General features: G+C 40.9%; 2 protein-coding genes across 2 annotated transcripts; one reads left to right on the plus strand and one right to left on the minus strand.

The window, feature by feature from the left end:
- Positions 1-6,128: 6,128 nt before the first annotated feature.
- LOC119413376 (D-amino-acid oxidase) lies at positions 6,129-10,920 on the plus strand. Its single transcript, XM_037680423.1, has 10 exons — positions 6,129-6,322; positions 6,403-6,517; positions 6,836-6,912; positions 8,365-8,430; positions 9,724-9,778; positions 9,867-9,971; positions 10,060-10,142; positions 10,282-10,399; positions 10,552-10,650; positions 10,727-10,920. Exons 1-10 carry the CDS (start codon positions 6,129-6,131, stop codon positions 10,850-10,852), a joined length of 1,038 nt encoding a protein of 345 aa, XP_037536351.1. The 3' UTR covers positions 10,853-10,920.
- Positions 10,921-13,820: 2,900 nt separating this feature from the next.
- svopa (SV2 related protein a) lies at positions 13,821-20,471 on the minus strand. Its single transcript, XM_037680424.1, has 16 exons — positions 20,340-20,471; positions 17,596-17,759; positions 17,419-17,504; positions 17,209-17,307; positions 16,712-16,783; positions 16,404-16,528; positions 16,254-16,317; positions 16,047-16,172; positions 15,831-15,959; positions 15,668-15,741; positions 15,463-15,539; positions 15,263-15,367; positions 14,635-14,746; positions 14,472-14,553; positions 14,267-14,356; positions 13,821-14,163 (listed from the first exon to the last, which is right to left on the minus strand). Exons 1-16 carry the CDS (start codon positions 20,372-20,374, stop codon positions 13,963-13,965), a joined length of 1,641 nt encoding a protein of 546 aa, XP_037536352.1. The 5' UTR covers positions 20,375-20,471; the 3' UTR covers positions 13,821-13,962.
- Positions 20,472-20,672: the final 201 nt, after the last annotated feature.

A 20,672-nucleotide genomic window follows, 5' to 3' on the forward strand; every position in this document is an offset into this window, starting at 1 on the left:
AACCATCTGAATCAACGACGTAACTCTAAACACCTGCAAAAGATTCCTGAGGCTTTTAAAAACTCCCAGCCTTGTTCATTACTCAAAACCGCAATCATGGGTAAGACTGCCGACCTGACTGCTGCCCAGAAGGCCATCATTGACACCATCAAGCAAGAGGGTAAGACACAGAAAGAAATTGCTGAACGAATAGGCTGTTCCCAGAGTGCTGTATCAAGGCACCTCAGTGGGAAGTCTGTGGGAAGGGAAAAGTGTGGCAGAAAACGCTGCACAACGAGAAGAGGTGACCGGACCCTGAGGAGGATTGTGGAGAAGGGCCGATTCCAGACCTTGGGGGACGTGCGGAAGCAGTGGACTGAGTCTGGAGTAGAAACATCCAGAGCCACCGTGCACAGGCGTGTGCAGGAAATGGGCTACAGGTGCCGCATTTCCCAGGTCAAGCCACTCTTGAACAAGAGACTGCGTCAGAAGCATCTCGCCTGGGACTGCTGCTGAGTGGTCCAAAGTTATGTTCTCTGATTACAGTAAATTTTGCATTTCCTTTGGAAATCAAGGTCCCAGAGTCTGGAGGAAGAGAGGAGACACAGAATTCACATTGCTTGAGGTCCAATGTCAAGTTTCCACAATCACTGGGGTGTCATGTCAGCTGCTGGTGTTGGTCCACTGTGTATTATCAAGCGCAGGGTCAATGCAGCTAGCTATCAGGAGATTTTGGAGCACTTCATGCGTCCATCTGCTGAAAAGCTTTATGGAGATGAAGATTTCATTTTTCAGCACGACCTGGCACCTGCTCACAGTGCCAAAACCACTGGTAAATGGTTTACTGACCATGGTATTACTGTGCTCAATTGGCCTGCCAACTCTCCTGACCTGAACCCCATAGAGAACCTGTGGGATATTGTGAAGAGAAAGTTGAGAGACGCAAGACCCAACACTCTGGATGAGCTTAAGGCCGCTATCGAAGCATCCTGGGCCTCCATAACACCTCAGCAGTGCCACAGGCTGATTGCCTCCATGCCACGCCACAATGAAGCAGTCATTCATGCAAAAGGATTCCCGACCAAGTATTGAGTGCATAACTGAACATGATTATTTGAAGGTTGGCGTTTTTTCTATTAAAAACACTTGTCTTTCATTGGTGGGATGAAATATGCTAATTTTTTGGGACAGGCATTTTGGGTTTTCATGAGCTGTATGCCGGGCAGCACGGTGGCGCAACTGGTAGAGCTGCTGCCTCTCAGCGAGCAGGTCCCTGGTTCAAACCCCGGTCCGGGGGCCTTTCTGGGTGGAGTTTGCATGTTCTCTCCGTGCATGCGTGGGTTTTCTCCGGGTACTCCGGTTTCCTCCCACAGTCCAAAAACATGCATGTTAGGCTGATTGGTAACTCTAAATTGTCCCTAGGTGTGAGTGAGAGAGTGAATGGTTGTTTGTCTCGTTTGTCTCTATGTGGCCCTGTGATGGACTTGCGACCCGTCCAGGGTGTACCCCGCCCCTCGCACAGTGATTGCTGGACATGGGCACCAGCGACCCCCGTGACCCAAAATGGAATAAGCGGGTAAAGAAAATGGATGGATGGATGGATGAGCTGTATGCCATAATCATCAGTATTAAAACAATTAAAGACCTGAAATATTTCAGTTGGTGTGCAATGAATCTTAAATATATGAAAGTTTCATTTTGATCATTACATTATGGAAAATAATTACCTTTATCACAATATGCTAATTTTTTGAGAAGGACCTGTATATATATATATTTATGTGTGTGTGTGTGTAAGGTAAAAGAGCTACAATACGCTGAAAAGATCAATGTGGAGGTGGTGCAGTGGAGTATGTGGTGTTTTAGTCTGCAGGTTTTTGTTTTATAATGTCATGTTCTGTTTACAAGTTTAGTAAAGCATGTTGCACAAACGCAGTTTCAGTTTTGTAGGACAATTTGTTTGACGATGCAAATTTTTCATTCATTTGTTGCCCCACTTCTGTTCATTCATTCAACCTTTATTTATACAGGTTAGTCTCAAGCGAGATGTTTTAGTCAGACAATATATAAAGTACAGACAAGAATAAGCATAAATAAAATACAATTAAAATAAAAAGTAGTATTATAAAACAATAAAATCAAGGTGCCTTATAAAACAATGTAAAATACTAAAAACAAGAACATCTTTGCTTTGATTTTTCTGTTGACCTTATCAATTCATTTAAATCCCTTAAAGAAATCAAAGTGGACAGCTTCAGATATTTTTGCAAGTACAGTGATGGGTATGAACCTTAACGCACCATGGTAGACAGCTTCCAACATCTGCAAGGAGCTGGCAGGGGCATTCATGTAATAATGTAACTATAATCAATAGCCAGTAGGAAAGTTGCAGCTACAAGGTGTTTCCTTGCATTCAGAGTTAAGCAAGTTCTATTTCTGAAAAAGAAGTCCAGTTTTATTCTGATGCATGCTCAATAATCCAGGTAGAAAAATCTAACAGATTAAAAAAAAAAAAAAACGTGTTGAAACATTTGTTCTTTTATCCAAAATACTTTGTCAGTCTGAGGAGCTGCACTAAACCCAGTCTTATAAATAGTCCCTTTTCATAGTGGATCAACCAGTTTGCTGTGGACAGCCAAAACTAGTTGTTCACATGATGAGGGAGGACCATGAGCCTAACGACCGATCGTTAGTGCTCCTAACTTTAACTGAAACTAAAACTGGGTTTAAACAGAGTTTGTTTACCAAGTTTTCAACATGTGACTTAAAAGAGAGATGTGCATCAACTAAAAATCCCAAGTATTTGTAAGAATCCACAAACTCAATAGGAACATCATGCAAGATAGACGGAAGAAATACTGGTACCAACTTTCTGTTTGAAAACAACATTCCCTTGGTTTTATTAGCATTTAGCACCAGTCTGAAATGGAACAAGTCAGACTGAATGATGTCAAAGGCAGACTGTAGAAGCTGGAAAAAATTGGCAGCTGTATTAGCTCAACAATAAACAACTGTATCATCGGCATAGAGATGGAAGGAGGCATCAGGAATGTTTTGACCTACGTTACTTACATAAATTCTAAAGAGATTGTGTCCTAAAACTGAGCCTTGTGGCACACCATTATTGACAGTTAGATATCTAGAAGTACTATTGTGCTGAACACATTGCCTTCGATCTGAGAGATAATTAGAAAACCATCCATAGTGTTATCTGAGAAATCAATATCTGAGAGCTTATGGAATAAGATGTCATGATCTACAGTAAAGAAAGCTTTGGACAGGTCTAGATAACATGTGGCACAGTAATCCTTAGAATCCAGTGTTGTAACAATATCATTAAAAACCTTCAGTGAAGCAGTCGTGCTGTGTTGTTTCCTGAAGCCAGATTGGTGGGAAGATTAAAATGTTAAAAGAATCCAAATACTTCTAGACTTGAGTATTTACCAATTTTTTTACAACCTTAGCTAAAATACAGAGTTTTGAAACTGATCGATAATTGTTCAGTATAGTGGAGTCTCCTCCCTTCAATAACGGTAAAACAAAAGTGGTTTTCCAAGCATTTGGAATGTTTTTGTGTGTGTTGTGAGTCAATGTTCACTTCATGTTTTTTTTTTATTCTTCCACTTCTTATTTTGCAATCTAACAAGGTGCTATTGTTTTAATATTCATGTGCCAAAATGTTCAGCTCATTGAAGAAACGGGTGCTATAAGTTTAGCTTTTTGTGACATTTATGATTCTTAAAATATTTAACTTTATTTACCAACATTTTTCTTCTGAAACGTTGTTTTCTTAAACATCTGAGTCAGCATATTTGATTTATGTTATCTTCTTGTGCCACTTTTTGCTTCTGTTTTGCTACTTTTAGCTAATCTTTTGCTACTGTTAGGTAGCCTTTTGTTACTTTTACATTTTACTGATTTTAGCTAGCAAAGTTGCTCCAACAGAAGCACCTGTTCTCTTTCTCATTCTCCAAATTACCCCAGTTGTTCCAGTTTTGTTTGCTCTTGTCAGATCATCTGTTAATATTCACACAAACTGTAGTTTCCTACTCCAGACACTTTTCTGTTCAGCTCAGCTTTTATCTTTTGTTAATTTACAGTATATGTTGGGATTTTCTAATTCCCAGCTTTATCTTGGCCCTTGGTTGTGTTGAATCAGATGAAAGTTTATCTTTGCGATTTATCTGCCCCCTGCCTGGTTAGTCCTGTGTTTAAGTCCATCTTCATCATGGCGTATGACATCTGACCTAAGAGGTTATTTTTTTACTAAATGGCAGTGCTAGATATGATAAAAGGCCCAGGCCTCCTTTGCAAAAGAGATCTGTGATCTCAATGGAATTTGCCTGCAAGGTAAATAATAAACAATAGTAAGGAAAATGCCATTAGATAAAATGAGTGATGGATATTTTTATCATTGCAGTTTGTTGTATGCGGCTTTGATCTTGTTATCAGTTTGTTGCTCAAGATGCATTAATTTCTGCGTTGCATCAGTTTACAAGCCATTGCCACAGACTTTCACTGAATAAATCTTCGCGTTGAGTCCGTTTATAACTGAGGTCCAAGGTTGCTCTGAAGATGGGCATGAGTGTCATCAACAGCACAATATATGTGCAAAAGTCTTGAGCCATCCCTTGTTTCTTTATAGTTTGCTTCCCAGAAGCCAAAACAGGATTAATAGTTCTAAGAATATTCAAATGTTTTCTTTAGGCTTTGGCTGCCTTTTCATACAGTTTCTGTTCACCTGGTCGTTTTCAGAGGAATGTCTTTAAGGCCATTTAGAACTTTGAATATTTAAAAAACTTTTAAACTCAAAGGATAAACCAGCGTTGTCACGGCACAAAACTAACTTAGTCCCCATTTTTTATGAGATCTTTATACCAGCAGCCTGTCACACACATATAACTTGTTCTTCAGTTGAATCCATTGTAATAACCTGATTATTTTTACAATCAGGATATTTTATGTTTTCTTTTATTAATAAAAAAAAAATACAATTAATTTCATTGTAATGCACTGAGGCAATGAAAGTATTTTATTTTGTGAAAAGTACTTGGGTAAATAAGGTTGAAATAATTTTATAGTTCTAGATAAAGGTTAAAATACACATTTTAAATAACAGATTGATAATAATTTGTAAATGCATATAAGAATTTCATCTTTTTTTTTATGAGCTAAAAAAAAATCCAGGTAGGATATATTTAATTTATTATGTTGTTTTGTGAAATAACTAGGTACAGTGGTGTGGTGGCGCAGAGGTTCGAGAAGTTGGGCCTTTGATCAAACGTTGCCGGATCGACTCCCTTGGACGGACACCATCAAAATGAGGGTGGGAAAGGTGAAACACACACACCTGCCTCCACCCTCATTTACCCTAAGGGTCCTTGTTCAAGGCCCTTAACTCACCCCCGCCATCTGCACCCCCAGGCGCCCTAGCCCAACAGGTTTCATTTACTGCATGGGGTAGGGAAAACTTTGCCCAGTGCTCGCTGCAACGATAAACCAAAACGATAAACGCCACCATTTACCCAGCTTGCGTGCCCCCCAAAGACTGTTTTGAGTCGGTTTTTATCAGAACACGTGCTCAACAGTCAGATTATCGTTTGAACGAGGGGACGTGAACGCAGCCTCAGGCTCCGCCCCCTCCATGTGACAGCCCTCCAGCTGGCCCTCAACAGTCAGAGTGTGAGGCTCTGGTGGGTTAAAACTGGTTAGAGGTAAGGCCAAAACGTTTCTGCAACTTTTAGAGTGAGTTCACACGGGATTATGTCGACACTGTGCGTTATGCTGTTCTTTTATGAGTAACAACAAACCTGTTGCTTCAATAATTCAAAGTATCATCCGACATGTCTGCTGTTTATGAAGTCTTATTCATTGAGTTGTAGATCAGTCATTACCGTTTTTTTTTTTTTAGCTTTATGTTAACCTTTGTGATTTGTTTTCCTCTTATTTCTTATCAGTGCATCTCTAACTTTATTCATTTATTGTGTTTCATTCATTTTATTTCATTTAGCAGTCTTCATTGTTTCTACACAGATAATCTAACAGAACAATGGCTTTCAAATGTTTGGTCTAACCATAGCCCCCTGTGATGTGATCTAGAAGAGTCTTGAGGTAATGAGATGTCACTGTCTTATTTATCCGGTGCAGAGATGCGGGTGGCAGTGATTGGAGCTGGAGTCATTGGCCTCTCCACAGCTCAGAGCATCTATGAGCAGTTTCACTCCAAAGTCAGCCCACTGACCATCGAGGTGTACGCAGATTGCTTCACTCCGCTGACCACCAGCGATGGAGCCGCTGGTCTCTGGCAGCCGTACCTCCACGATAAGGGCAACGTCCAGGAAACGTGTGTGCCATCTCTTTTTCTATCCATTTCAATCCCTCTTCGCTTGCTTTATCATCACTGTAATCCTGTTTCTTTTTTAGGAAATGGAATAAGGAGACGTTCGACTACTTGCTCAAGTGGCTCAGCTCACCAGAGTCTATAAAAATGGGTTTATTCCTTCAGTCGGGCTACAACATCTGCACCGATCCAATGCCAGTGAGTGCGGCTGTCATCTTTGAAAATGTTCTATAAATACAACGTCAGGGATAAGACTGGACCTTGTTAGCCTTTTTACAACAAAGAACAAAGGTGGAAAAGGGTGAAAAATTAGCTGCAGTTTACCTTCCAGATAAATCATTACAAAAGTTTATTGCATTCTATAGTTAAAGTCCTGTGATTCATTTCAGCTGTGCTAAAAGTAGAGCTTTGTTCAGATGCACAAAGGACGGGTGAATAAAAAGAGGCCTCACTGGGTTAATGGGGATTCTGTCCCCCAACACAGCTAAGACATTTGTTTTCTCATTGTAATTGCAGGACCCTTCATTTAAAGACATCGTCCTGGGCTTCAGACAGCTCACAGAGCGAGAGCTTCAGATGTTTCCAGGATACACGTGAGTTGTCCCTGACAATAAACGCCCAGCATTCTTTGAGGAAATGCATATCACCCACCTGTCATGCTGGGTTTTAATCTGAGTATCTTGAGAAATGATGGAGCTTTAGGCTTTTTTGTAAAGCTGGTAAATTCGGTTCACGTTAAAGACTCGGGTTAATCTGAGTCGTTCCCACAACCCACACAGAGAGCGAGAGATAAGAGTCAGGATCATCAGCATGCGCATAAATTATATCAGCAGCCACGTGATGAACACCGATGCTTTCAACCACTGGCTTAGTGCAACATTTAATTCATTACTTAAATTCACTGCCTCGGCCTGAATCAGCTGATTTTTCTGGTGAATTTTAACCCGAACAGCCCTCAAATAATCTCTGCAGCATATTCGGTGAGTTATTACACTGGTGCAGCGAACCGACTTGTGTCTGGCCGCATCATGTGATTCTGTAACTCTCAAACTTTTATTTGTAGTCTGCCAGAGGACATGAGGGATTTGGATTAATTTAGACCTTGGATTCGATTCATTAACCCGTTTAGATCAGGAACCGACCAGCTCTAATTTTTGGTCACATAATATGATGCAGATATTGCAAAATCTCATGCAGTCTGTTAGTGCTTGGAGTATATTTTGGAAATGACTCTCAGCTACTACCACACAGTCTTCACTTAAATTCTATAAAAATGAATTATAGCCACGTCTGTGTTGGCTAAGTTTAATGAACTGAAGTCGCCATCTTGATTTGGGTTGACTCCAAAAGTTAATCAGTTGTAGATGTTCATCCAATGATACATTTCTGAGAGTTTCATTAAAGTCCAGTTAGTGGTCTTTGAAATAATTTGCTAACAGACAGGCAAAGTTGACCATAATAATTAATGCCAAAGTAAAAAAAAAAAAAGACCTAACATGATATTCAGTTCTTAGACTGTGTCTTTGAGGGGACTCTTGGCTACTACCATACCAAATTTTAGCTCAGTATCTGTAAAATTGACTGTGTTGCAGCTAATTTTGTGTTTGTTAGGGATGATTGGCTGTGACAGCCATCTTAAACAAGGTTGACTCCAAAAGTTAATCATTTGTAGAAGTTTATCCAATAATAACTTGCCAAAAGTTTTATCAAAGTCTGTCAAGTGGTTCATGAAATATTTTGCTAACAGACACATTACACACACAGAGGCAATGACAAAATTGCCCACATCTCATTAAGGCAGCTCAAAAATAACAATATAATTTATATAACTGGGGCCCAATCAGTCTGGCTGCCAGCTGTTTTTAAATCATACTTGCAGCATTTTCAGCTGTACAAGATTAAATTCAGCTGAAATCTTACAACAGCATGCATATAAAACAAAGACTGAACATATATTTATCTAAACCTTTCATTCTTTATTATCTTAACATTTTAGTAAATCCTAGGTTAAATGTGCTGTCTCTGACTCTAACATGTTTTTGCAGGCATGGCTGGTTCAACACAGCCCTAATGGTGGAAGGTAAATCATACTTACCCTGGCTGATGGACTGGTGAGTGACGACCTCGCCTCATATCAAATCAGCTTTTTTATTAATTTTTTTATGCTGCAGAAAAATAGAAACTGTTGTAACATCATTGATTGTCTGATTACCCAATTAATTGCATAATAAAGTTAGTGGCTTTGATTTGATTTGCTGTTCCCTCCTCAGTTTAACCCCCATGTTCACAACACGGCTTTAAGTTATTTACTATTTAAATATAGATTTAACCTCATTTAGTGTGGCTTTTTTACACAGCTTGTAAAGAAAATTAATATTTATCAACAGTTTGATGAAAATTGTAGTTTTCATCCTGAGCTTAAAGTTCATCTCTCACAGTTGTACTATTGTTTTAATGAAGTGACGTTTGGTTTTTAATCTTTTTAGAAAATTCTACCACCATTTTAATACAATTAAGAGTATTTAAAGTTTTTTTTTTTTTTGAAGTCATAAAAATCAACAACTTAAAAGTTAATAGAATTGAAAAAGCTTTAAACTCAGAACAATTGTCAAAAATTGCCAAATGTTTATGACTGCTGATTCTTAAAGAGATATTTCAGATGTTTTGCAGTGGGGTTCAGAAGAAAGGTTACGAACATCTTACCTGTTGTAGATAGCTTTTGGAACAACCTACATTTGGAAAAATAGTTTAATTCTGACTGAACTGACGAGCTAACAGCTACTCTGAGTGGGGCCAAGACCAAAGTCAGCTGCAGCCATCTAAACCTTATTTTTCTAACATTTTGTAGCTGTTTGCTTTAACAGTAGCCGGTTGGCACTCAATGAACCGCCTAACCTCAGAACCGGAGGGGAGTTTGATTACATAGATAGGTCTTGCCATTCTTGGTAGCATGTGGAAACTTCCAAAGCGTCTATATCCTGGATATTGTGAACCTCCAGGACTTAGTTTAAACTTTGGTATGTTTCGCACAATATTTTTCTAAATTCCTACCATAAGGATCACGATGAGCCTAAAGTCCTGCAGTGATAAGGGATTGGTTGAGTCTAGTCTACTCGGAGGTCACTAAAGGAAGAACAAAGAAGGTCGGTGAGGGAAACTCACCTGAAACCTCTTTCTGAAACTTCTTTCTGTTTCTGGGGAGAGTCCAGATCAACGTTGGTCTTGGTGCCACTCAACAAGCCACTTGTTCTTTAAAATCTAGTCAGAGTTTGAGTCATTCAAAGAGCTATCTACAACAGGTAAGATATTGTTTATTACCTATTCATGGAACTTTGCTTAAATTATTTGAACTGTCTCGTTAAGCTGTTGTTTCAGGGAAGATCTTGTAATTTTTGTTTTTACAGGTTGAAAGAAAGGGGGGTGAAATTTTATCAGAAGAAAATTGAGTCATTTCAAAAGGTCAGAGTTTTAGAAAAGCTGCTTACGCCGTTTGGAAATGTCATCTATTAACATTCTGGTTCTTTTTATTGTCCCTGACTATCCTTAGCTGTCCGAAGCTGGGGCAGATGTGATAATAAACTGCACCGGGGTCAGATCAGGAGAGCTGCAGCCAGACCCGGACCTTAAACCGGGTCGCGGTCAGATACTAAAGGTGAGAATGAGAAGTTTCCAATGCATGTAGACAGTTTGGATAACTATAAAGAGACCACAGGAAGAGCTTTTACTCATCTGTTATTAAGGTGGATGCCCCCTGGCTGAAGCACTGGATTATTACCCATAGCCTTAAAGATGGAGTCTACAATTCCCCGTATATCATTCCAGGGTAATGGCAGCAACACAACAGACTGATAAACACCTTGTGATCACACAGGTCCTTCTCTTATAGAGCGTTTCGTCCTGAGAAACCGTTCTGTTTACATCATGTGTCAGTCAGAGCGGGGGGCTGTTTTCTGTGTTGGCAGGAGTCGTCTTGTGACAGTCGGAGGCGTCTTCCAGGTGGGAAACTGGAGCCAACAAAACAACTCCATCGACCACAAACACATCTGGGAAGCAGCTTGTGAGCTTGAGCCGAGCCTCAAGGTGAGACTGTTTCAGAAGCAGGAAGCAACAAATAACAACCTGCCTCTGCTGAAAGTATTCACGCTGAGTTTTCTGTGCTGCTGAAGTATTTAACTGATTTGCTTTTCTTTTATAGCTAAAAATCCTGCTTGTATCTTGTTGTCTCTCCTCAGCATGCCAGCATAGTGGAGGACTGGTCTGGTCTCAGACCTGCTCGCAGCAAAGTCCGACTGGAGCGGGAGACCATAGAGTCCGGTCCATCTGCAATAGAGGTAAACATTACAGCAGCTTCTAAAACATGACCTGCTTTGTTTACCCAGCCTCTAAAACACTGCACAACTCAAACAGGTGATACACAACTACGGCCACGGAGGCTTCGGGCTCACCATCCACCGAGGCTGCGCTGAGGAGGCAGCGAGGCTCTTTGGTCAGATCGTGGAAGAACAGGGAAAACGTCCCAAAGCTCGCCTGTAGTTCTGTGTCCAGTAAGCTAAGCTAAGATAAGATAAGATAAGTAAGATAAGATATAATTTTATTGATCCCGCAGGAAATTGTTGTGCCAGAGTTTCAGTACAAAGGAACAAGGAATCACACAAGATACAAAAAAAATAACAGAGAATATAAAACAATACCAACAATTAAGTTCTAAACAGGTGCAGACAGAAACATTAAAGAGTTTATTGTGATGCAGGATCAATTTTATTGTCCTATGTGCAGAAAGGAGGATGATTTAAAAAGTTTGATAGCCACAGGGAGGACGGACTTCCTGTGGTGTTCTGTGCAGCACCTCGGTGGTCTCAGTCTACGACTGAAGGTGCTGCAGTAAGAGTCCAGTGTGTCATGCGGGGGGGTGACGTGTTGTTCAGGATCTGGAGCTGTTTCCTCAGCATCTTCTGCTCAGACACCTCTGTCAGAGACTGCAGGTCCACTCCCAGAACTGAGCCCGGTCTTGATGAGTTTATCGAGTCTGTTGGCATCAGCTTTCTTCACCCTGCTGCCCCAACACACCACAGCGTAGAAGAAGACACTGGAGACCACCGAGTAACAAAACATCTGCAGCATGGATCTGCAGATGTTAAAGGACCTGAGTCTCCTCAGAAGAAAAAGGTGTCTCTGTCCTTTCTTGTAGAGTGTTGGTGTTAGTTGTTTATTGTCTAGGTGGACCCCCAGGTACTTGTAGCAGTCCACAGTGTCCACCTTAGTACCCTTGATGTTGATAGGGTTGGGGGGCTGCTCTTCTTCCTGTAGTCCACCTGCAGCTCTTTAGTTTTTCCAACATTGAGATGCAGGTGGTTCTGTCCACCCACCTCTGTATTCAACTTCCTTGTCACCAGTGATGCAGCCCACAATGGCAGAGTCATCTGAGAACTTCTGCAGATACAGGACCGTGAGTTGTACCTGAAGTCCGAGGTGTAGAGGGTAAACAGAAACGGTGAGAGGACCATCCCCTGAGGAGCCCCTGGGCTGCTCAGTCTGATGTCCAAGGTGGTGTTCTGCAGCCTCACATACTGTGGCTGACCTGTGAGGTAGTCTCTGATCCAGATGACCAGCGAGTCGTTCACCTACATGTCCAGGAGCTTACTGCAGAGTAGAGCAGGTGTGATGGTGTTAAAAGCACTGGAAAAGTCAAAGAACATGACTTGCAGTGCTACCTGCCCTGTCAAGGTACGTGTAGGCTCTGTGCAGCAGGTAGATGATGGCGTCATCAACTCCAATGTGTGGCTGGCAGTAGTAAAGAACGGTACGCTACTTTTCCTAAATTCAACCTCAGCACTTTCCTTATTCATGCCAACTCTTAATTTTTAATGCAAACGGGTATTAAATACACTAAAAACAACATATTTTCTACTGTTGTGCAATCGTAATAAAAAGATAGCTCAGATGTATGCATAAATCCATATCAGCTTTGATTAATTAAATCTGTTGTTGTAAATGTGATGTTGTAAAATCACTTAGTATGTGTTATGTTTGAGCAATAAAAGACAATATTAATCCACTGCCTGGTTTTTGAAAGACTATTTACTGTAGTATCATACACATTTACATTCTTTGCATCAACAAGAATCTGTGCACACAGACACTTAATGCAGCACTACCTCTCAAACACTGGCAGGCGTTTGAGTCGGCTCGCTGGGCTTGTGCTTGGCAAATCTGTCTTCACGTCACCTTTGTTACAAACGGAAGCAAAGACGGCGTCCGAGCTGAAAATTAACAAAGTTATTTACAAGGCGTGAGCATCACGTCCAGGTGAAAGTCGTGGTTTGGTCTGAGCAGCAGGAGCAATGACGTCATGTTTTTCAAGCCTACCATCAGCCTGCAGTCACTTTTAGGCAATCTGTACTTGGATTAATTTTTTTAATTTATTTTAAACTTTCAAAAGAAGCATCATGATGATGTCACTGTGATCTCAAACTTTTTTTCACGATTTTTAAAAATCAAAACGTTTAATTCTGTCATGAGCCTAACTCCTTACACCCTGATATCTAATAGCTCCACTTTTTGCATTGGCAGTAGAATGATTTGTCTTCTATGCCATTAAAATGAAATATAAAATGCATTGGAGCTGCTTTTTAAAAGCCATGTTTTGTTCATTTTTATCAGTAATTTAGTGTTCATGTAGTTGTTTCAGTCGTTTGTTAAACCACACCTTCTTTGGCTGGTCAGCATGTATCTCCAATCTTATAAACCCATAAATAATATTATTTTAAATGAGTTATCAGAATGTCCATTTGAGAATGCAGGCTCCACCTGGACTACAGGTTTATACCTCAGCTAACATACAGGAAAACGGCTAATGTTGGTCAAATACTGGTATGTTCTGGATTCCTGTTGAAACTGTTGCTTTTTTCATGTGGAAACATTTCCATTGTCCTACAACTCACCTGACTGTCCTCTGATGAAAGTTTTAGCAGTTCTGATCACAGAAAATCAATATTACCTCAATAATACCTGTATTTTCCTCATGATTTTAGACAGTGAAAAATATCCTTCCACTTTAAAATAAATGCAAACCAAAGATAAAATGCAAACATAATATTACTGAAAACAGTTGGCTTATTGAAGAGTTGTTTTTGACTCCAACAACACCGGTTTTGTTTGTTTCAGCAGAAAATTTGTGTGCACAAGATAATCCCGTTTTCTGTGAGAGCGCCGATGCTCAATAAACTCAAATAAGCAGCTTTCTCAGAGTGGGCCTTTCTGCCACAAACTGATTAGGTAGTTTTAAGGCTCTTTAAAAAGTAGGTAGTCGTTAGGAGCAAATATATATATTTAGTCACTTTTTCACTGCTTTAAGAAACTCTGCTTTGTTCAACCATTTGCACTTCTCTAGGTCATTTACTAACCCCCCCCTGTGTGGAGTTAAACCGTGGCAGAAACATGACAGCAGTGGTGTTGACAGATTACAAACGCAGTGACGTGCTGTGAAAAGACCGTGCCGCCTGGCTCTCGTCTGCCACCATGATGTCTAAACAGAAGAAACACAGATGAAGACCAAAAATCTGCTTTAGCTTTCTTCTCTTGTCCTGTTTCTTCTCGTCTCGCCTTTTCCCTTTTTGGTTGCATGTCAGCCAGCGTGTTCGTCCTCAGCCCTGGGAGCCAGAGCTGGAGTGAGGGATCCCTCCTGAGCTGTGGCCGATCATCTCCTGTCCCCACTCCCGATGGCTGGACTCCTGCAGACCTCGGCCCGTAGTCTCAATGGGCAGAGCGCAGGAGGCAACGGCAGCAAAGAGGCAGCAGCAGCAGTACACAGAGAGAGCCAGGTACACAGAGGACTCCAGCATGACCTGCAGGTCAAAACCCAGATAACAGCATTGAATGATTAAACTAGTGCAGTTTCATGCTGAGTCTTTCTTGTTTTGCACAATTTTTATGACAGCAAGGTGTTACCTGTGCAACAAAAGGAGTGATGAGTGCGCCAACTCTGGCCATTCCACTGCTTGTTCCCAAACCTAAAGCTCTGGTTGCTGTGGGATAAACCTACAGAAAATACAGAAAAAAGTTCAGTTCTGTTTCTCTTTGCACAGCGGAGGATTTGGCCCATTTTCATTTGACATAAAACAAACCAACGCAGCAGTTTATCAGGATTTATTACCTCAGGAGTGTAAACGTAAGCAGCCTGAAAACCTCCCGCAATGAATGCTCTGGCAATAAAAATTAACACCGTCATGGAAGCTCTGTGAGGAATGAAGCAGTACGAGTGAGTGCAGGTAAACGAGGGTCTGCAGTTCATGAAGCTTAACTAAAGTCTAACTTACCTCCCTACACAGCCATACAGAGGAATGATGCACAGAGAGAAGATGAGGAAACACAGCGCCATGGTCTTCCTCCGTCCCAGTCGATCAATGGCCCACAAAGTCACCAGGAGTCCTGAAAGGAATCAAGATCATGCGTCTCCTTTAGTGATGATGCTCCAACTTAAAGGTACAGAAGGAAAAGAGACTGCTGCTCAAATATGTCAGCAGGAATCTGAAAAATTAATTTTTGGAATGTAATAAATTACAAACTGATATGTTTCTTAATATTTCATTATTTCATGCACAAAATAAATAAAACCACTGCTGTTAAAAATCAAAGGCCTAGCATTTCTTATCACTAGGCGACTTTCATGTCATCTATGAAGAAAAATGACAAAGTTATAAGTAAAAGTGACGTTATGCGCAATCTCACACAGTATTGTGACATCTCACGAGCTGATGTGAAGTGAATCACTCAGCTACTGCCATGTTATTGCCATCTGTTGTTTTCCTATGGCAGTTGTCTGTGGTGGCCATCTTCACTTAGGTGGTTTCAAAGATTAATCAGTTGTAGATGATCATAAAATGATAACTTTCTGAGAATTTTATAAAATTTGTCTGGTGGTTCATGAGGTATTTTGCAGTTTACCTGGAAATTCAGACAACGTCGTCCACAGCAGGTCTTTATAATCATCCGAATTCAGATATTTACACTCTAAGCTGCATTGGAGCTCCTTCTTATCTTGTTTGGACACTAGAGGGAGATATCAAACAGCAGCTGCTCATTCATTATTTCTTAAAATACTTTGTGTAGAAATGTAACAACCCCCCAGTGTGTGTCTGACTCACTTCTACATGCACCTCCCTCCTGAAACAACTCTGTTGTGAGCAGCACCAGTCCATAGTAGGAGAAGGCGTTTGCAAACCTGCACTGACAGACGCAACTTGAAATCATGCCAAAACAGGCTGAGCGGGGAGATTTCAATAAAACATAAACTAAACTGTGCATGCTTGAAAAGATTGTGAGGCTATAGAGGATGATTCACTCATTTACCAGATAAACCACAGCAGAACTGTGGTGCAGCGGAAATGTGATGAAAATAAATCTTGAATCTTCCCACGCTCTTCCTGATTTAAAAAGACAGATATAAAACAAAAGCTGAGTCCATAGATGACTGTATGACATGAATGTGTTTAATCCAGGGCATGTGCTGTACCTGTCTGTCAGCGATGAGTTTACCCAGGGGCATGGGGGCTCCGTTCTCCTTGGCGATGCGTTTCAAAGTGTCCAGAGCCTTTTCCTGGTTCCCTGTCAGCACATCATACCGAGCACTCTCTGGCAGCCACTGTGTCCACATACAACCCACAAAAGTCAGCATGTCATGCTCACACAGCTGTAGCGCTGTACAACCACTCAGGCATAATTCACTTACATAACACAGGAAAGCAAATATGAAGAGAGGGATGGTGGAAAGGCCGAGCAGCCAGCGCCAGCCTAGAGTGGGCATCACCAGGATCGCTAAAAGGACCTCAAAAACTGTGCCCAGAGCCCAAAAGATCTGCAACACCAGCAAACACAAGTTTTAAAATGAAAAATAAAAACGCTTTGTGCTCAACATCAAGTAGGGGACCACTCATACCTCAATCAGCAAGATGCATGTAGCTCTGGACCTCATGGGAAGAAATTCAGCATACAGGGTCACCCTTAAAAGAAGCAATGCTTTGTTGTAACCCCCCGCTCATTTAATTAATTATAATGCTTTTTAGAGGGATTAATGAGGATTACTCACGACTGCGGTGCCCCTCCAATGCCAAAGCCCACCAGCGCACGAAGGACCAGGATCCACCCGTAAATGGGAGCAAATGCACTCATGACACCGTAGAAAATGGTCCACAGAACGCTCATTGTCAGGCCCTGTTAGTGCAAACGATCAAAATCACAACATAAGTTCACCCACAAACCACAACAAATGCAGCACACCTGCCGTCCAATATTGATCAAAAATCCTGCATTTAGATGGAAACTCATAATGAAGGTTTTAACACCTACACTGACATTATTTAATCACAGGCCTGAAACGTTTTCAGTAGAACTCACCGTCTTTCTACCGTATTTGTCAGATATGTTTCCCCAAAGAGACGAGCTGATCATCATCCCAATGAATACTGCCTGTGTCACAAATGGAAAGATTAATTCATGCCCACCGTGTTTAGTTTTTATTTTGAAGGAGCATGCACAACATAAATAGTACAATATTATCAAACTGTAGGAGATATTTTTGTTTTGTTCAGAGCCACTGAAATGTAACATTGAATTCATCACATCTCTGTGTATGTAAGGGTAAAGCACCACTTCATACCTCTGCAATAAGGTTCAACTCTTATTTTGATGTTTCTCTCATATCTTCACAGTGATAAAGACAGCTTTGAAAATCAATCAAATTGATCATTAAAAACTGTTCTTGTCTCGTGTTTTCCCACTCTGTTACTGTTGCTTTATGTAAAAGCAAATGTTTTAAATCAATCCCATGTGCTTTAATTACTAACTATCAGTTCAGTCAAGCACTGGAAGCTGGAGTTTTAATGAACCGTTACCGATGTGAGCAGTGCCACCTCGAGGCTCGGCAATCTCCATTCACAGTGGAGCTGTGGGGCTAAGATGCTGAGGATCATCATCTCCATAGCATCTGCCATCTGAGAAAATGGGACACCAAGATACATCCAGAAAGTTTATGTGCAAAGAACAAAACAAACATAAAAATTTTAAAAAGTGCTGAGTTTGTGTGGTATTTGAAGAATTCTCACCCAGGACAGACCCGTGAGGATGGACAGCTTCCACTGAAATGTCCCAAAGCCTATGGCCTCCACAGCATCTTCTACCATGAATGTGTCTGAAGGAACGAGAAACACGATAATCTTGAGGGACATGGGAGAAGCATCACTTCAGTTTACTGTTGTTGGTTCTAATCTGCCATGCTGTACCATCAGTTGGATTGGCAAACTCTCGTGGCACCGGAGCTCCTTCTGCGAGAGCCACAGGCTCCAGATCAGCATCCACATCTTCTGCTGTCCTGACCTCCTGTCCTCTGTTCTCAACATCCTCCTCTGAGCGAGTGCTCTCACCTGTGTGACGGAAGCGGACAACACTGCAAAAATAGGATGGATAAAAGAAACAAAACAACAATGTTTGAGCATACATTTTTGGAAGGGGAAAAAAGCTGCAGGAGGATAAAGTTCTGTTTTGGTTTGAGTTTAGATGGCTGGTACCATGTAGGGCAAAACAGCACAAATGAGAATTTGAGGTTGCCTTGTCGATATGAGCTTCTTTTGGCATTAAATCTGAATTTTTGGTGGCCATCTCAGGTCATTTGTTATATTTGTTGTTTATTTGTCAGGTTAACATAAGGTCAACAATGCAATGAAATGTTCAGGGTGCGAAGAATCAATTTGACTCGCTAATAAAAAAGAAAACAAGAAATACTAAAGCATGCAAGAAGGGTACAAAATAAAGTACCAAAAAAAAAACCTGGGATATTTTAGAGTCAATAACTTTTAATGATTTATTCTGCTTTTCTTTAGGGTATTTTAACGTTTTATAACATCTGTTGGTTTGGCAATGTTACAGAGGCTCAGAAGAAATCCTTGAGAAGCATCGTAACCACAGCCAGCAAACTGTTAGGGACCACTGCCGAGTATGGAAACAATATACATGGACATAGTTATGACGAAGGCAAACAAGATTATAGCAGAGAATACACATCCCCTAAGATCCTCATTTGAGTTGCTTCCTTCAGGGAGAAGGTACTGTCTTCCTTTATTCTCAAGAAACAGGACAAAATTTTCTTTCATACCACAAGCGATTAAATCATTAAGTAATAAAAAGGTATCATAAATTACTGAGCTCAAACTTCTTTGCTGTAATGATGGATGCTAATTTCATGTTTTTATATGTATGTCCTTTATGTAATAGCCTGCTGACAATGCTGCAAACTAATTTCCCTACGAGGACAAATAAAGATATCTATCTATCTAAAAGTGAAAAAAAAATAATAATTTACAAGCTCCAAAAGAAATATATTAAAACATGGTAGAATATAATGTTGCAAGTAGGATGAATTTGTATGAATAAGTATTTCACAGGTAGTAATATTAGCTTAAATGCACATATATATTTCACATAACATAAACTACACAGGTTGTGTGACAGGTTATTGCACAGGTAGTAACATTGAGATTAACTGAATTATGATGATAAGATAGTGACATACATGAGACAGCCACATAGTGCAGCAGCAAAAAAAACATATCAGGTGTCACAGATGGGCCTTAGTGCAATGTTATTGTAAATTGTTCAGTATTATTATCAAGAGTTCAGTAATCTGACAGCTTGTGGATAATAACTGTCTTTGAGTCTTTTCATGTGTGATGGCAGACTCCTGTATCGTCTGCCTGAGGGTAATAGATAGAAGGGTCCTTGTGCTGGGTGGGTGTGGTCCTTAATGATGCTGTGTGCTTTACGCAGACATCAGCTGTGGTAGATGTCCTGGATGGTCTGGAGACTGCCACCAGTGATGTCCTCTGCTGTTTGCATCACCCTCTGTAGTGCTTTCCAGCTCTGACTGATGCAGTTCCCATACCACCCTGTGATGCAGCCTGTCAGCAGGCTCTCAATGGTGCACCTATAAAAGTTAGTGAGGATGCTGGTGTTCGTACCAAACTTATTTAGTCTTCTTAGGAAGCAGTCTTTTTCTGGCTTTCTTGACCACAGTGTCTGCATGTAATGTCCAGGACACATCCTCAGTAATGTGAATGTCGAGGAACTTGAAGCTGCTGACCTGCTCTCTACATCTCTCTTTACAGCTCTCTTCACAAAGGATGAGATGCAATGTTTATAATCTCTACAGATAGAAGAAGCTTATAATCTTCTTCCCCATGCAGATAATTGATGGTTACACTTACAAAGAAAGTGGAGTGAGCCAGTGATGCTCTAATCACTGTAATTATGCAACATGGCCTCCTTTATATCTGACATCAGTGCTACATGTCAGATATTTCTCCCTCCCCCCCCCCCCCCCCCCCCCCCCCCACCACACACACAACTATTTGGAGTGAAATTTTAATTATTATGTATTAATCCTTTTTTCTATCTCCTTGCTAAATTTGATATATAGCACATTTGTTTGCCTTTCTTTTACTAATCTAACAAATCTATAGGAAGTTATATAACAATAAGCATTTTTTATTCCATCACCTTTGGTAGGCTTATGCAGTTTTTAAGGAAGCGGCCTCTGTTTTACTGTGTTTATTAAACGCAAACACTTATAGCATCCAGGCTTAATTAATGTATGTGCAGCAGGCTTACATAAGTCATGTAATGGACTCAGTCATGTCAGTAAACACAAAAACAAGTTAGGACCAATAACTTCATTACAGTACTACAAATCTGCTTAAACAATCCCAGCCTCTAGGACATGACTGTGACCGAAGCCACATCAGACGCTTTGACATTTTATGTTTATTTAATCTAGCTCAATCCCTTGATATCATTTCTATGTGACTGGCTGATGCCTACCAGTCTAACGAGACTGTCTGGTTATCTGTGGTTTAAGCGAGCTAATCAGCCAAACACGGAGGAGTCAGAGGGCGACACGTCGGACAAACATGTTTAGGAAAAATAGAGGATTTAAAGTAAATGTGCTTAAAAATGCAGACTGAAGTCTACTCACGGAAGTTGTCTCAGCTGAAATAAGTCATCGTCCATTTTGGTGTTATCTTGGCCGATGCTCTGTTTGGCCTCATCGCCGATTACATTGTAGAGACTAGCGGCGATTTCAGCACCGAGGAGAGCGACTCGATGTGTCGGTGTCCGCCGGTAGCCAATCAGAGGCCGCCGATCAGCGACAGCCAATTAGAGGCCGCCAGTCTCCCAGACAGCCAATCAGAGGCCGCCGATCAGACTACTAATTAGAGGCAGCCAATCTCCGACCGGCGTGCGCGTCACTGCAGCGGCGGAGAGGAAGTGATTAGCAAAAAATACAAAAACAAACAAATAAGCAAAC

Source organism: Nematolebias whitei, chromosome 8 (genome assembly GCF_014905685.2).
Source record: "Nematolebias whitei isolate Nwh7 chromosome 8, NemWhi1, whole genome shotgun sequence".
NCBI lineage: Eukaryota > Metazoa > Chordata > Actinopteri > Cyprinodontiformes > Rivulidae > Nematolebias > Nematolebias whitei.

What these genes read in the sequence shown, in the direction of transcription:
- LOC119413376 (XM_037680423.1), top strand. Translation starts at nt 6,129, where the DNA reads ATGCGGGTGGCAGTGATTGGAGCTGGAGTCATTGGCCTCTCCACAGCT. An exon ending in CAGATGTTTCCAGGATACAC is followed by an intron (nt 6,913 to 8,364) that starts GTGAGTTGTCCC and finishes ATGTTTTTGCAG; the next exon opens with GCATGGCTGGTTCAACACAG. An exon ending in AAATTGAGTCATTTCAAAAG is followed by an intron (nt 9,779 to 9,866) that starts GTCAGAGTTTTA and finishes GACTATCCTTAG; the next exon opens with CTGTCCGAAGCTGGGGCAGA.
- svopa (XM_037680424.1), bottom strand. Translation starts at nt 20,374, where the DNA reads ATGGACGATGACTTATTTCAGCTGAGACAACTTCC. An exon ending in TTTCAGCTGAGACAACTTCC is followed by an intron (nt 17,760 to 20,339) that starts GTGAGTAGACTT and finishes CTATTTTTGCAG; the next exon opens with TGTTGTCCGCTTCCGTCACA. An exon ending in GACGTTGTCTGAATTTCCAG is followed by an intron (nt 14,747 to 15,262) that starts GTAAACTGCAAA and finishes GATTCCTTTCAG; the next exon opens with GACTCCTGGTGACTTTGTGG.